We start from the raw sequence: 13,964 nt of genomic DNA, 5'->3' as shown, positions 1-13,964 counted from the left end.
CCTCCGCTCCCTCCGCCTCCGAGCTCTGGGAAACAACCCCCCACCCGGGAAACACCCACCTCCCACCCCCCGCTTGCGCGCCTCTTCGGCTGAGGCCAAACGCCTGGAGTGGGTTAGGGTTAGGGTTAGGCAAGCAGGGCTAGTGGGTGAGGGTCTGAGAGGCCGAGGTGTGGCCCGCCCGACTTCTGCCACGCGGATCCGACTGCACTGGGCGATACGATGGAGAATAGGTGCTACGGCTGCGCCGTCAAGTTCACCCTCTTCAAGAAGGAGGCGAGTCTTCTCCCCAGGGCTGGAGGGCCAGGGAGGACGAGGAGCGACGGGAAAAGCGTGGGACTTGCAGGGCAAAGCCCGGGTTTTACGGCCTCTTTTCAGCAATATGGTTTTTATGAAGTCATTGAGCCTCAGTTTTCATTTCTGCAAAGTGAGGCTAAGGCTTCTTCTTTTTTTGCGGCCGATGTGAGGGTCCAGAGAGGTGCTGGAGGTGAAAGTACCCTATACATTGTTTTTGTTTTGCTTTGTGAGTCAGGAGTGGTGCCAGTGCGCTAAATACCCAGCTCTGTTTGGGGTTTGTTTGTTTGTTTTGTACAGGGGATCGAACTCGGGAACTTGTGTTTGAGAGGCAGGTGGCGGCATCACTGAGCTAAATCCCCGGCCCAAGTACCCTATACATTGTAAAGCATGCTGCTGTCATTTTCATAAATCTACGTCTTCCTCAGCCTATTCCTTCCCACAGCGGTCTTTAATACTCCATGACCCTGTCCGTCCTACTGTGCCCTTTGCTCTGAAGCCTCTCCCGTCCCACAGCCTGCCTTTTCCCTGTAAGCCACCTTTTCAGTAACCACCTGTCCTCCTGACCCAGCGGGGGCACTCAGGCAAAGGCTTTCTTGTTAACACAGATCTGTCAGGTTTCTCTGGTAAACCGCAGGCTTTCTGTCTCTCACTTGTGGCCAGAGCATCTCACCAGAAGATGATGGAACCAGATGGGAAAGAAGAATTAATGCCATGTAAGGAGACAGGACCAGGTAGCTCTTAGATGACAGGATTCTGGAGTAGGTTCAGGTGTGACCTTTGCTGTTTTACAGGATGACCTTTGTTGGAGCCAGGCATGTAACTTTTCGGGCCTCTGCTGAAATAGGGAAAATAATGGTGAACATCAGAATTAAATAAGACAGTGTGTGTAGATTATTGGGGCTAAGTCAAGTGATGAATGTTAAGTACTAAACTTAGTGCCTGGCTCACAGTAAGTGCTTAGTGGTAGCTATCAATCTCATCCCATTCTGAGCCAAGTTCTACCAGAGTAGGAAAGGCATGGATGGGCCCTGCACTCTCAAGATTCTCCTTTGTTGGTCTCTGTTGACGATGCCTGCCTGGAAAGCACAAGGACTCCGATCCCTGGTATCAAAACAAAAAAACAAACAAAACAAAAAACAAAATGATTCTCCTTTGTTGAAGAATCCATAGTCTGAAGCACAAGGCTTTGCTGGTGGCAGGCATTAAAGATGTTAGGAAGCATGGCAATTTTGCAGAAAGATTTGTGACTTGGATAAGATACTGGAAACCAAGGAACTGCTTTACTCTCTGTCCAGTCTCTCCCTAGACCTTAGGGCCCCACTCTTCTTCCTCTTCCCAGCAACTGAAGAATTGTGAAGACACAATTCAGTATCTTCTTTCTGTATGTACTTGAAAGTCCTAGGGAGGAGCCTAAGGGCAGGGTGAGAGGTGGATCCTCCTGCTTCATGTGTTTTGTAGTACGGCTGTAAGAATTGTGGCCGGGCCTTCTGTTCTGGTTGCCTTAGCTTCAGTGCAATGATCCCCCGAACTGGCAACACCCAACAGAAAGTCTGCAAGCAATGCCACGAGGTCCTGACCAGGTGAGAGGCTGGCATGGGTGAAGGGTCAGCTAAGCACGGCAGTGGACTTCTGGCCATCAGAGGTCAGCCCAGGTAGTGTTTGGGGAGGGGGGCCCTGACTGATGGGATAGCAGGCTTTCTAATGCCAGATTGCTTCTCTATAGAGGGTCTTCTCCTGCCAATGCCTCCAAGTGGTCACCACCTCAGAACTATAAGAAGTAAGTACTGAAGATAAAAAGAAAAATGGGCATGGAGAAAGGACACCGGAGCTATGGGTAGAACTCTTCTAGTCTAGATCAAATGAATGCAGAGTCAGAATACCCACCTTAGGTGGACATGGTAGCACATGCCTATAATCCCAGTACTCGAGGCTGAGGCAGGAGGATTGCCATGAGTTCAAGGCCAGCATGAGCTATGCAGTGAGACTCTGTCTTTAAAAAAAAAAAAATACCTACCTCACAGGCTGTTGACTGCCCATTTGTGCTCACAGCTCAGCAGCCCTCTCCCTAAAGAAGGCACTTGGTAGATCTCAGCCTCTCAACCAAACCCTGGGCCTGGCCAGCAGGGTTGGGTTGCAGAGTAACATGAGCAAGGGCCATGGAGGATTGCCCACTGGAGGCCTCCCTAGACATCCAGAAATGATTTGATGGGAAACTGAATAGATGCCTTTAGTCCTACTTTCTGCCTTCAAGAGCCTGTATCTTATATCCTTCCAGGCGTATAGCAGCCCTGGAAGCCAAGCAGAAGCCCAGCCCTCTCCAGAGCCAAGGGCTGACCCAGCAAGACCAAGTCATCGCTGAGCGCCTAGCACGGCTCCGCCAGGAGAATAAGTCCAGTGAGTAGGAGCAAGCAGGATGTCCAGAAAGACAGTTGGGGGCTTCTGGAACTGGGATTGCTCTGGTCCTTACAAGGATCTTCCCCTGCCAATTGTAGAGACAGTGCCCTCACAGGCAGAGATAGAGGCACGGCTGGCTGCACTGAAGGATGAATCCCAGGGTCCCATCCCTTCCACCCAGGAGATGGAGACTCGGCTTGCAGCATTGCAGGGCAGAGCTCCACCTTCTCAGACCCCTCAGCCGGTGAGTGCTATGGTTTGGGAGGGAAGAGATTCCTAGGGCAGGGACCTTGCAGAAGCCCAGATATGTGTTTGGTCATGTACTTTGCAGAAGTTGGTAAAGCCTTCCACCCCTACCTCCTGAACCTCAGGTCTGCTGCCAGGCCAAGTAACAAGCAGCAGGATTGACTAGGTCAAAAAAGAGCAGATGTTCAGTTCTACTGGGGTCTCCCAGACTGACTTGACTATGGGCCTTGAATTAGTCTCCTTTCCCTGGACTTTGAGAACTTCTTACATTCACTCCTGACCCAGACTGCTTCTAGGCCTTGTAGTGTAGCTTTCCCCTCCCCTCATTCCTCACTGAGGTTCTCTCCTCTGGGCAGGCACATCAGACACCAGACACCAGAACACAGGCTCAGCAGTCACAGGATCTGCTAACACAGCTGGCAGCTGAGGCAGCTATTGATGAAAGCTGGAAACAAGGAGACACAGGTAACCCCTCTACTTGGCTCCTCCAGGGACATAGCCTTCTTTTCCCAGATGAGAGATGCTCTGCTGTCCACCCTTTGGGGAGATGAATATAAGTCAGAGTGATCAAGGGCCAGGGATTTAGCTCAGTAGTGCTGCACCTGCCTGATAAGCACAAGGTTCTGAGTTCAATCCCCAGTACCAAAAGAATAAATAAATAAAAATAAATCAGAGCAGTCAGTATCATAAGGGCTACCATTTATTGAATACTCCAAAGAAAACCACTGTAGGCCTAGTAGTTAAATACATGGACTTTGGAACCAGACAATGTATCCCTGTTCTATCACATGCTAGCTATGTGACTATGGGCAAGTCATTTTCCTCATGTATAAAAAGGATGTATATGTTATTGCCTACCTCTTGGCTAAAGGGAGGAAGAATTGAGATCATCCAGTAAGCAGTTAGCCCATAGTGAGTGCTCAGACAGTATTCTCTGCAGTGATGGTGATGGTGATGGTGATAAGGATGAAGGCTATTGTAGCTTTCCCTGATAGACCATGCTGTGTTTCCCAGATGCAGCATATACTTTATCTCGGCTCTCTCTCCCTTTTTTTCTTTAGCCTGAGCTTGCTCTGTACCAGCTTCTCTCTCACTTTTTTTTGTTGTTTTTTGGTAACTGGGATCAAACTTGGGTCTTTGTGCTTGCAAAGCAGTCACTAGAACCACTGAGCTAAATCCCTGGCCCTCTCACTTTTCACTTTTCACTTTTACTTTCTCAAATAAACTCTGCCACTGCTTAAAAAAAAGAAGAAGAAGGAAGAAGAGGCTGTTGAAAATTAAGTTCAATTTAGTGCTGGGTGTTTAGCTCAGTGGCACTGTGCCTGCCCCAAAAGCGCAAGGTCCTGAGTTTGATCCCTGGTACAAAAAAGAAAAAAAAAATTCAATTTAAAGTTCAGTTACTTAAAATAAATAAATACATAAAGTTCAGTTGCTTAGTGGTGCCAGCCACATTTCAAGTGTTCAATACCCATGAGAGCTCCTGGCTGCCGTGTTGGACAGCACACATAGAACACAATCATAGACAATCCCGTTGGACAGTGCTATTTGGAGGCTTTAGAGCAGTTGTTATCAACCAAGGATGATTATTCTCTCTGGACTCTTTCATAAATGTCAAAGACTTTCTGGTCATCACAACTCAGGGGAGAGAGTCAGCATCTGGAGGGTAGAAGCCAGGGATGCTGCTAACATCCTGCAATGCCTAGGTCAGCTCCCTCCAACAGAGTTATACCACTCCAATGTGTCAGTAGAACTAAGACTGAGAAACCATGCCTTACACAATCTCACTGAAAATCAATAATCTTGTGTTATATGTTATCATCCTTATTTATAGGTAAGGAAACAATTTGACCAAGGTCACACAACTCTTGTTTTTTTGGTACCAGGGATTGAACTTGGGCCCTTGCGCTTGTGAGGCAGGTGGCAGAACCACTGAGCGAAATCCCCAGCCCATGGTCACACAACTCTTAAGCAGCAGGGGTGGGCTTTGAATCCAAACCTCTCTGGTTTCAGGTCTCTTGCTCTGAAATGTAGGCTCAAGGTGACCATAGGTGAGCCACACCCACTCTATAAAATTCTTCCTGCCCAGTGATATACAAGACCTTGGCCTCATTCAGGCCCTCTCTGTGCTGCTTCAGGGAAAGACTAATTCCAGCTCTGAAAGGCAGAGACTGGCTACACTTTGGCTTCCTCATATCTTGATCTTTCAGGGTGGTGAGTCTCAAACCTGTATCCGGTAGGAATGTATGAGAAAGATACCATTTGGAAAAATAGAGGAAATACTAATTTTTTTATTTATAAGTCATAGGTGCTAATACTAAGCAAAAAGCTGATGGTGTATGAAAAGTAGGCTAAGTGTTTTCTGGGGAGAGATCTTAGAGTGCCTCTGCCTCCCTAATGCATTACTCTTTCCAGGTGTGGCCTCTCTCCAGAATGACCTCAACCAGGGTACTGAAGGGAGCCAGCACACTAAGTCCCTGGGGCAGGCCATCTGGTCCCTGGAAGAAGAGAAGAGCAGGCTTCTGGCTGAGGCAGCAGTTGAGCTACGGGAGGAGAACACCAGGCAGGAGCGGATCCTGGCCCTTGCCAAGCGACTGGCTGTGTTGCGGGGACAGGACCCTGACAGAGGTAAAGACTAGAGTGAACCACTCACTCATGCCCATTGGTCAAGGCCTGCCTCTCTGCCAGGACAAGCTGTCCCTGCTAAGGCTGAGTCAGGGGCCAGGGATCCCTGTGCCCAGAGCCCTGAGGAATGGACTAGGGCACTCACTGATAGTAAGCTGATGGCACATGTGCCCCAGCAAGCTGTTTGTATCATTGAAAGCTCTAAAAGATTCGCCATCCCTGGACTAGGGCAAAGCAAGTGGATGAAGAACCAGCGGCAGCCCTCAAAGGGCAGGAGGACTTTCAATCAATCCCTTGAGGTGCTAAGGCCTCTTTTCCTGTTCTCATTCCTCGGGGTTGCTTCAGTGAGGGCCCATCCTTGCAGGGTGGAGCAGGGAGAAACAAGGTCTGGTCAGGCTGACTAATGAGGCTTCTCAGCTCTGGAACAAGAACCCTGGGAAACAGACCAGTTCTGGAAGAGAGGAGGACTGCCACTCAAGTGAAATCTCTCACCCTCGCTCCTCCTTCCCCTGTTCCCATCTCTCCCTTATTCAAGTGAGCCTCCAGGACTACCACCTCCCAGCCAGTGATGAGGACGAGGATGAAGAGACTGCCATCCAGAGAGTCATGCAGCAGGTGGGCCGGGTTTTTGCACCCAACTACCTGTGTCCTGCCTGTCTCGTACTTCGCCACTTGCCTGGCCCCTTTCCCCTGGCCCCATTCTGGGGCTCTGTAGCCAATCACTGCACCTCATATCTAGGTGGAGTCCTCCATCCCTGTGAGCAGGTCCTTCTCCCTGGTCTTTTGAGATGAGTATCAGCAGCCTCAGGCAAGAGGTAATGGAAGAAGAGTTGAGAAGCTGAGGCTGCAGAGTACAGAACTACAGAAGAGGAGCATCATCTAGCTCCAGAGCAGGAAATGATACCTTTCCCCCTACCCACAGCTCACTGAGGAAACTGCCTTGGATGAGGCAAGTGGCTTTAACATCCCTGTGGAGCCAGCACCCCGACACTGGGCCCAACCCTGGAAGGCACAGCCTGAGGTGAGAAAAGCCCCAGACACACATCCCCAGGCTGCCTACAGCCTTCCTCCCTGCCCAGCTGACTGTTCCCATCGGATACCTTACTTCCCCCATTCCTTCCAGTCCCTGAAGGTCCAGCCTGTGGCTCCTAGGCCTGAGGCTGAGGAAGAGGAGCTCCCCTGGTGCTGCATCTGCAATGAGGATGCCACCCTACGCTGTGCCGGCTGTGACGGAGACCTCTACTGTGCCCGGTGCTTCCGGTGGGTACAGGTAGAATTTTCTGTGGGAGGACCCAGGGCCCGCCCTGGATCCCTGACCTTTAGCTCTTTGCTTCACAGAGAGGGCCACGATGCCTTTGAACTTAAAGAGCACCAGACATCTGCCTATCGTTCCCCACATGCTGGCCGAGAGCACTGAGAAAACCCCAGTTCTCCTGGGCAGACAGCCCTGTAGGCAGCCTGCAGGCTGGCACCCCCAGCCCTAGGCCATCCAGTGACACAGCAGCTCAGGCTCTACTGATGATGGGTGTGCCCCTGCTGAGCCTTGGTGTCCCTGGAAGGAGGAAGAGTTTCATGTGAGACGATTGGAGGAGCCTGAGAGAAGGACAAATAGAGGCCCTTCTCCAGGAATCCTGGACTGAAAGTGAGAGGCCTGATAGAAAAGACCAAATTGAATCTAAAGATGAGCCCTGTAGCCAGGCTTCAGGGCCCAGGGCCTTCCCTGGTGTGTAGTGGATCTAATAAAGTATGCTGATTCTTTGGGCTCAGTGTCTGTCTTTGTTGGTGGTGCTAGGGATGGAATCCAGGTCTTCCCTCTTCTAAACACGTGTCCCACTGAAACCACCGCCCCCCCCAGCATCTCTTACCTCTAGAATCCTGTGGGTCCTGAGCCTGGGCCCTGTGAGAGGTGACAAGAACAATGTAGGCTATGAGCATAGTCCTATGGATGAGGGAAAAGTGTGGCATCCTGTAAGTTTCTGCCAGCCGGAACAGCCCCACCCATCCTGGTGGCTTTAGGAGCTAAGCATGAATATTCATTCAAGTGAACTGTCTTCCTGCTATGAACAGCCCAGCTTAGCCTCCAGAGATTCCATATTGGATTTCTCACCTCTCTAGTACCCAAATTGCATGTAGGAACAATTTTGCAGACATGCCTGCTTCCTGCCTTATTCAAGGGATCCCTACCTTCCAGGGCTCCTGCCATTCAGACCTAGTATGTGTCTTCCAATAACTTCCTCTGACCTAACTTGTACCCTGTACACTCCTCAGCAAGGTCTCCATATTTCCTTCCTGCTCTTGACTGGAACCAACTCAAGAAAGAGACCTTAACCTGAGGCCTCCTGTATCAACTGAGGAGAAAGGATTAGCCTGGGATGGCCTCAGATCCAGCTAGGTATTTACCTCTTGGGATTCACTAGTCTTGGCCACTTGAGCCTCTTTGCTGGTGATGCCATGATGATGTGTCTTAGCCAGGTATCCTTGGCCTCTGAGCTTTACTAAATTGTGATTTTTTTTTTTTTTTTTTTTGGTACTGGAGATTGAACTCAGGTCCTTGCGCTTGTGAGGCAGGCAGTGGCACCACTGAGCTAAATCCCTGGCCCACTAAGTTGTGATCTTTTCAAAAACAGCTGTGACCTTCACCTTTGAATTCTCAAGACCTATTGGCATAGATGAGTGGGGAAGTTGTGGGTACAGCCTTAGGATGTTGTTCTTAGGGTTTCACTTCACGCTCTCCCGATCCTCAGCACAGACATAGCCCACACTCCATTTAGCTGGGTCTCTTTAAGTTTTTATCCATATGGCTGCCAAGGAAAGCACTGGGTAACAACAGGTAGGACTAGCTCAGCCCAGCCCAGAGAACACAGCCGTGACTGCACGTACACACAAGGTACACAAGTGTCCTTCATCTTCCTTTATTCTTGTTTGGGTCCCAAAGAGCCGCTTCCTGCTCATCCAGGATCCGGGAGTTCACGACAGGCCTGGCAGTGTGGAGGCTGCCCAGGATGGTCTCTCGGGGCTTACTTCTGAGGCCGGCTGAGTCTCCGAAGTTTTTTGAGCTGACTAAGCAGCTCAGAGATAAAAGGCTGAGGGGTAAACGGGAGGGAGATCAAAGCATGGGGTCATGGCCATCTTCCACCCTGCCCTTCCTAATCTACCCCTGACCCTACCTCCCTAGAGCCAGAAAAGGGCAGAAGGAAGAAGGCTGAGCCTTCCTTTCCAATGCTCCTTTTCATCATCTTCATTAGCAGCCCTCCCCCAGGCCTGCTCTCGCCTCCAGACCAGCTGAACATCCCTTACCTCAGTGGGCCGGGGACAGTCTCGGAGAATGCCCTGGGAAGAAGAGAAGGGTAGAGCACTTTCCCACACATTCATTCCTCCATATAGGTTCTCCCCGCCCGCCCAAGGAGGCAAAGTCTGGGTTCTCGGCTTGCCCTGGGTCCAGGCCCAGCCACCAGCCCCTGGGACCAGCTTCCCATCCCACCTCCAAATGAGTCTTCTGCTCCTCAGTGGAAAGTTCCATGAGAGCCTCCAGGTCAATCTCCGGCTCAAAGGGGTCGGCTTGATCCTGTTTGGGAACAACATGGGTCACTGTCAGGGACTCACTCATCTCCAAACCCATCCCCTGTGATGTCCCATGGTCAGCCCTGCTCCTCACCTTACTCAGAGCATCCATTCATTACCATGCCACAAACATTTACCAAACACCCATATGTCACCTTAGGGTTCTTTAAAAAGTGTCTATTCTTGCCAGGTGTGGTGGTGCACGCCTGTAATCCCAGCACTTAGGAGGCTGAAGCAGGAGGATCAGCTCAAATTTGAAGCCAGCCTTCAAAAAGAAAGAAAGAAAAAGAAAAACAAAACAACAATAACAAAAAAGGGAAAAAATATCTTTTTCTTTTTCTTGAGACAGGGTCTTGCTATATCTTCCAGGCTGGGTTTGAACTCACTTCGTAGCCCAGACTGGCCTAAAACTTGTGGCAATCCTCCTGCCCCAACCTCCCAAGTACTGGGATTACAGGCATGCACCATCACTCCTGGCTAAAGCATAGCCTTCCAATATTGTTTGTTTTGTTTTGTTTAGTTTTTTGAGTCAGGATCTTGCTTTGTAGTTCAGGCTGGCCCTGAACTCACTGTGTAGCCCTGGCTAGCCTTGAACTCCAGGCAATCCTCCTGCCTCAACCTCCCAAGTGTTTTTTGTTTGTTTTGAGGTAGGGTCTCACTATGTAGTTCAGGCTGGCCTTGAATTCACTATGTAGCCCAGGTTGTCCTCGAATTCACAGTGATCCTCCTGCCTCAGCCTCCCCAGTACTGGGATTACAGAAGTGCAGCACCATACCCTGCCCTATTTTTCTTGTTGTTTTGTTTTTGTTTGTTTTTGCAGCACTTGAGATTAACCCAGAGAATGTCAAGTACAGCACGCTCTCTCCCTCCCTCCCTCCCCCATCATCCTGAGGATTAAACCAAGGTCCTCACATATGCTATGCAAGTGGTGGTTTACCCCTGAGCTATATCCCCAGCTTTTCTTTTTTCTTTTGAGACAAGGATTCCCTAAATTGTCCAGACTGGCCTCAAACTTTAATCCCCTGCTTCAGCCTCCCAAGTACTGGGATTACAGACATGAACCACTACATTTGAGAAAAACATCTTATGTTTTATATCAAAATTACATACATTGTATATAGGAATATAAATTGGTGCAGCTGATTTGGAAAGCAATAGGGCATTTCCTTAAAAAGTGAAATAAAGGGCTGGGGATTTAGCTCAGTGGTTCCGCCGCCTGCCTCCCAAGCACAAAGACCTGAGTTTGATCCCAAGTACCAAAAAAAAAAAAAAAAAGTGAAATAGCTGAGTGTGCAATCCCAGCACTTGGGATCTGAGGCAGAAGGATCACTGTGAGGAGAGCAGCCTGGGCTACATAGTGAGTTCCAGGTAAATCTCAACTACATAGTGAGACCCTGTCTCAAAAAACAAAACAAAAAAAGTGAAATAGAGTTATCATCTAAGCCAACAATGCCATGCCTGGGTCTATTCCCAAGAGACATGAAAATAAAAGTCTACACAAAAACATGTACATGAATGTTGATACCAGTATTATTCACAACAGGCAAAAAATAAAAACAACCTAAAATGTCCAGGAAATGAAATGATGTAATGGATATTGGGTAGCTAGGGCCAGGGATGTAGCTCAGTGTCACCGGTGCCTGCCTGGCCAGCACAAGGTCCTGAGTTCAATCCCTGGAAAAAACAAAAACAAAAGCAAAAAGCATATATATATATTATTTTTAAAATTTTTTGGTACCAGGGATCGAACTTAGGACCTTGCATTTTCAAGGCGGGTGGCAGCACCACTGAGCTAAATCCCCAGTCCTATACAGTATTATTTAGCAATAAGCAGGAATTAAGTATCAGTTCATGCTACAGCATGCATGAATGAGACACAAAAGGCCATATATTTTCAAGTAGTCAGTGAGAAATGGCCAGAATCTACAGAGACCAAATGGCAGACTGGGAGGCGTGACTGCTAACGTACATGATGGCAGGGGTATTGTTTGTTTTGCTTTTTTGAGACAGTCACGCCATGTAGTTTAGGCTGGTCTTGAACTCAAAGTGATTGTCCTGCCTCAACATCCTGAGTGCTGAAGTTATAGGTATGCACCGCCAGATGTGGCTGGTATTTCTTTTTGTGGGGACAAAATGTCTAGAATTAGACCATGATAATGCTTGACGATCCTGTAAGACACTGAAAACCACTGAATTATACACTTACAGTGGGTGAATTGTATGACACATAAACTGCCTAAAAGTCATAATCACTGAGAAAACTAAACAATACAGAATTATAAAAATGAAGTCAAGCATGGTGGCACATGTCTGTAATCCCAGGACCTAGAAGGCTAAAACTGAGAATTACTGCAAGTTTAAGGCCAGCCTGGGCTTCATAGTAAATTCAAGCATGACCCATATAGTGAGACTCTACTTCAAAACAAACAAAACAGCCAGGTGTGGTGGCGCACCCCTGTAATCCCAGCACTCAGGAGGCTGAGGGAGGAGGATCTCTGTGAGTTTGAGACCAGCCTGGGCTACATAGTGAGTTCCAGGTCAGTCTCAACTACATAGTGAGACCCTGTCTCAAAAAACAAAACAAAACAAAACAAAAATACATATATATGATTAGGGCTGTCTGTGGTCTCAATAGTCCTGTGATGCTGTGATGATTAAGGGCAAGATTACATCAGCTGAAGACATCCAGGGTCTTTGAGAACCAAGTAGTAACAACAAAGTAAAAATAGAGAGAGAACAGTTTTCACCTGAGAAGGGGCAAATTCTTTCTCAGTTTAACTCATCCCACCTACTGTTGTGAGAACATTCTGCTCACCTCATCATCGGAATCAACATAAATCCCTCATCCACCTCATCAGCATAAGATCTTCATCATCACAGGATTATCGCTACCCTCTGACTCGTCAGATACTCCCTATGAGCCAACCCAATAAATAGTGCCTCGCTCTGAGAGTCTTTGTCTTTGCCTGCTCTGTGGCACTGACCTCCTGCCCCTCTATACTTTGAAACTATGCCAGTCTCTCTTATCTATTTTTCTTTAGCCCTCTTTGTTCCCCTTTCTAGACAGTCAGAAGATTGATCGACCTCTGTTACTCTCAAACAAACAAACAAAAATGGCTGGGTGAAGACCCTGCGTAGCACATGCACACACACACAAAAAAAACCCTGAGTACTGTTGTGAAAATAATCGTGGAATCCTTGACAGAGTCTTGGGAACCCCCAGTGGTCACTAGATCACCTTTCAAGAACTGTTTTCCTAAATTGAGTGTTTCGGTGCATACCTATAATCCTAGCACTTAGGAGGCTGAGGCAGGAGGATCACAAAGAGTTGGAGGCCAGCCTAGACTACATAGTGAGACCCTGTCTAAAAGAAAATAAAAGGACTGCTATCATACCTATCTTATCTATTTTTATATATTGGCTTCTTCAGTTTTTTCTTACTAATTAAAAAAAATTTTTAAAGTTACTGAATTCAGATTAACCCTAGCATTCCACATAAGATGGAAATAAATGTTTGAGGGGGTAGGGTGGGAGCAGCTGGGAAAATAAGAGTATTTGTTTATATAGCTAGATCTAATGGTATTTTCTAGCATAGATTACCCCCTTTCTTCTTTTTTGGGGGTGTACCGGGGATTGAACTCAGGTCCTTGTGCTTGCGAGGCAGACACCAGAACCACTGAGCTAAATCCCCAGCCCCTACCTTTCTTCTTTCTTAATGCCTAGCAAGTTCTTCCCAAACTGACTTGGATAACACTGTTTGTTTGTTTGTTTGTTTGTTACCAAGGATTGAACTTGGGCCCTTGTGCTTGCTAGGCAGGTGTGGAACCACTGAGCTAAATCCCTGGCCCTGGATAACACTTTTTAATTGCTTTTACTTTTTTTTTTCCCCCTCTGTACTAGAGATTGAACCCAGGGCCTTTGATATGAGCTACATCCCCAGACACTGACTGATTCATTTTTTTTGAGACAGGGTTTCATTATGTAACCCAGGCTGGCTTCCAACTCACAAGACCCTCTTGCCTCAGCTTCCTGAGAGTTAAAATTGCAGGTGTGCATCACCACTGCTATTTTTTTATTGCCTACGTTGGGTTTGAAGTCACAATCCTCCTACCTCAGCTTCCCGTAGTGCTGGGATTACAGGCTTGTGTCCCTGCATGTGGCTCCATTTTTTCAGTGATTTGAAAATTTCACCTTTCCCCTTGCTTATTCAATCTTTTAGAACCTATGTAGGCAACAATTATGTTTTTAGTAGCTATGGTTTACCTGACTATAAACTTCAAAACTTCAGTGAGCAAAACAAAAACCCTGGCTTCAAAGATCCTACATATTACTAGGGCTGGGGATTTAGCTTGGTGGCACCACATGTGTCTCCCAAGCACAAGGTTGTGAGTTCAATCCCCAGTACCCGCCCCAAAATGGCAGCATATCACTGGCAGTCAGTGAGTTATATGAAATAGACACGATAAGTATTTAAATTATAACATTTGTTTAAAGGTAAGTACTATTTGGGGAACTTTTTGAGTGATGAAATGTTCCTTTCTTGTGAGGGTAGTAGTTACATATGGCAAAATGCATTTAAATGCGCACTTCAAAAGAGCACATTTTATTCTATATCAGTTACAGCTGAATAAAGTCAGTTTTGTCCATTTAAATAAAAAGTTGAAAGAAAAGAAACCTCACCTATCTTATCATTCCTCGGTGTAAGAGGAAACCAGTATTAACACTTCTGGTCCTTCCAGACCTTTTCAAAAATAAATAATGCCTGCTGGGGATTTAGCTCAGTGGTTCCTTTGCCTGCCTTGCAAGCACAAGGACCCGAGTTCGATTCTCAGTACCAAAAAAAAAAA

At 47.6% G+C, this 13,964-nt stretch overlaps 2 protein-coding genes across 4 annotated transcripts in view; one reads left to right on the top strand and one right to left on the bottom strand.

The window, feature by feature from the left end:
• Nucleotides 1–10: 10 nt before the first annotated feature.
• Nucleotides 11–7,310, top strand: Zfyve19 (zinc finger FYVE-type containing 19). Of its 2 annotated transcripts, none has more exons than XM_010624697.3 (11): nucleotides 11–273; nucleotides 1,800–1,874; nucleotides 2,018–2,071; nucleotides 2,570–2,688; nucleotides 2,787–2,932; nucleotides 3,291–3,399; nucleotides 5,347–5,559; nucleotides 6,092–6,171; nucleotides 6,479–6,577; nucleotides 6,680–6,816; nucleotides 6,895–7,310. In XM_010624697.3, exons 2-11 carry the CDS (start codon nucleotides 1,810–1,812, stop codon nucleotides 6,971–6,973), a joined length of 1,101 nt encoding a protein of 366 aa, XP_010622999.1. In that variant the 5' UTR covers nucleotides 11–273; nucleotides 1,800–1,809; the 3' UTR covers nucleotides 6,974–7,310. The 2 variants fall into 2 exon arrangements, with proteins under 2 accessions (XP_010622999.1, XP_010622998.1); XM_010624696.3 differs by having other exon boundaries at nucleotides 1,753–1,874.
• A 1,188-nt stretch (nucleotides 7,311–8,498) lies between these two features.
• Nucleotides 8,499–13,964, bottom strand: part of Ppp1r14d (protein phosphatase 1 regulatory inhibitor subunit 14D) — an 11,681-nt gene continuing 6,215 nt past the window's right edge. For both annotated transcript variants that reach the window (XM_010624704.2, XM_010624705.2), the window contains 3 exons: nucleotides 9,038–9,121; nucleotides 8,854–8,886; nucleotides 8,499–8,639 (listed from right to left, as the gene is read on the bottom strand). In XM_010624704.2, the coding sequence (XP_010623006.1) occupies nucleotides 8,574–8,639; nucleotides 8,854–8,886; nucleotides 9,038–9,121 (183 nt within the window). In that variant the 3' untranslated portion in view covers nucleotides 8,499–8,573. The remainder of the gene's footprint in view (nucleotides 8,640–8,853; nucleotides 8,887–9,037; nucleotides 9,122–13,964) is intronic.

The sequence above is a fragment of the Fukomys damarensis genome, unplaced genomic scaffold (genome assembly GCF_012274545.1).
Source record: "Fukomys damarensis isolate Sample0158 unplaced genomic scaffold, DMR_v1.0_HiC HiC_scaffold_17, whole genome shotgun sequence".
Classification (NCBI taxonomy): Eukaryota; Metazoa; Chordata; class Mammalia; order Rodentia; family Bathyergidae; genus Fukomys; species Fukomys damarensis.
Note: the sequence above shows the minus strand (reverse complement) of the source record. Positions and strands in the feature narration are given on the sequence as shown.

Excerpts from the sequence above, each read along its gene's own strand:
- Zfyve19 (XM_010624696.3), top strand. The coding sequence starts at position 220 with ATGGAGAATAGGTGCTACGGCTGCGCCGTCAAGTTCACCCTCTTCAAG. Across the intron at positions 1,875-2,017 it reads TGCCACGAGGTCCTGACCAG|AGGGTCTTCTCCTGCCAATG; the intron begins GTGAGAGGCTGG and ends GCTTCTCTATAG. Across the intron at positions 2,689-2,786 it reads CCGCCAGGAGAATAAGTCCA|AGACAGTGCCCTCACAGGCA; the intron begins GTGAGTAGGAGC and ends TGCCAATTGTAG.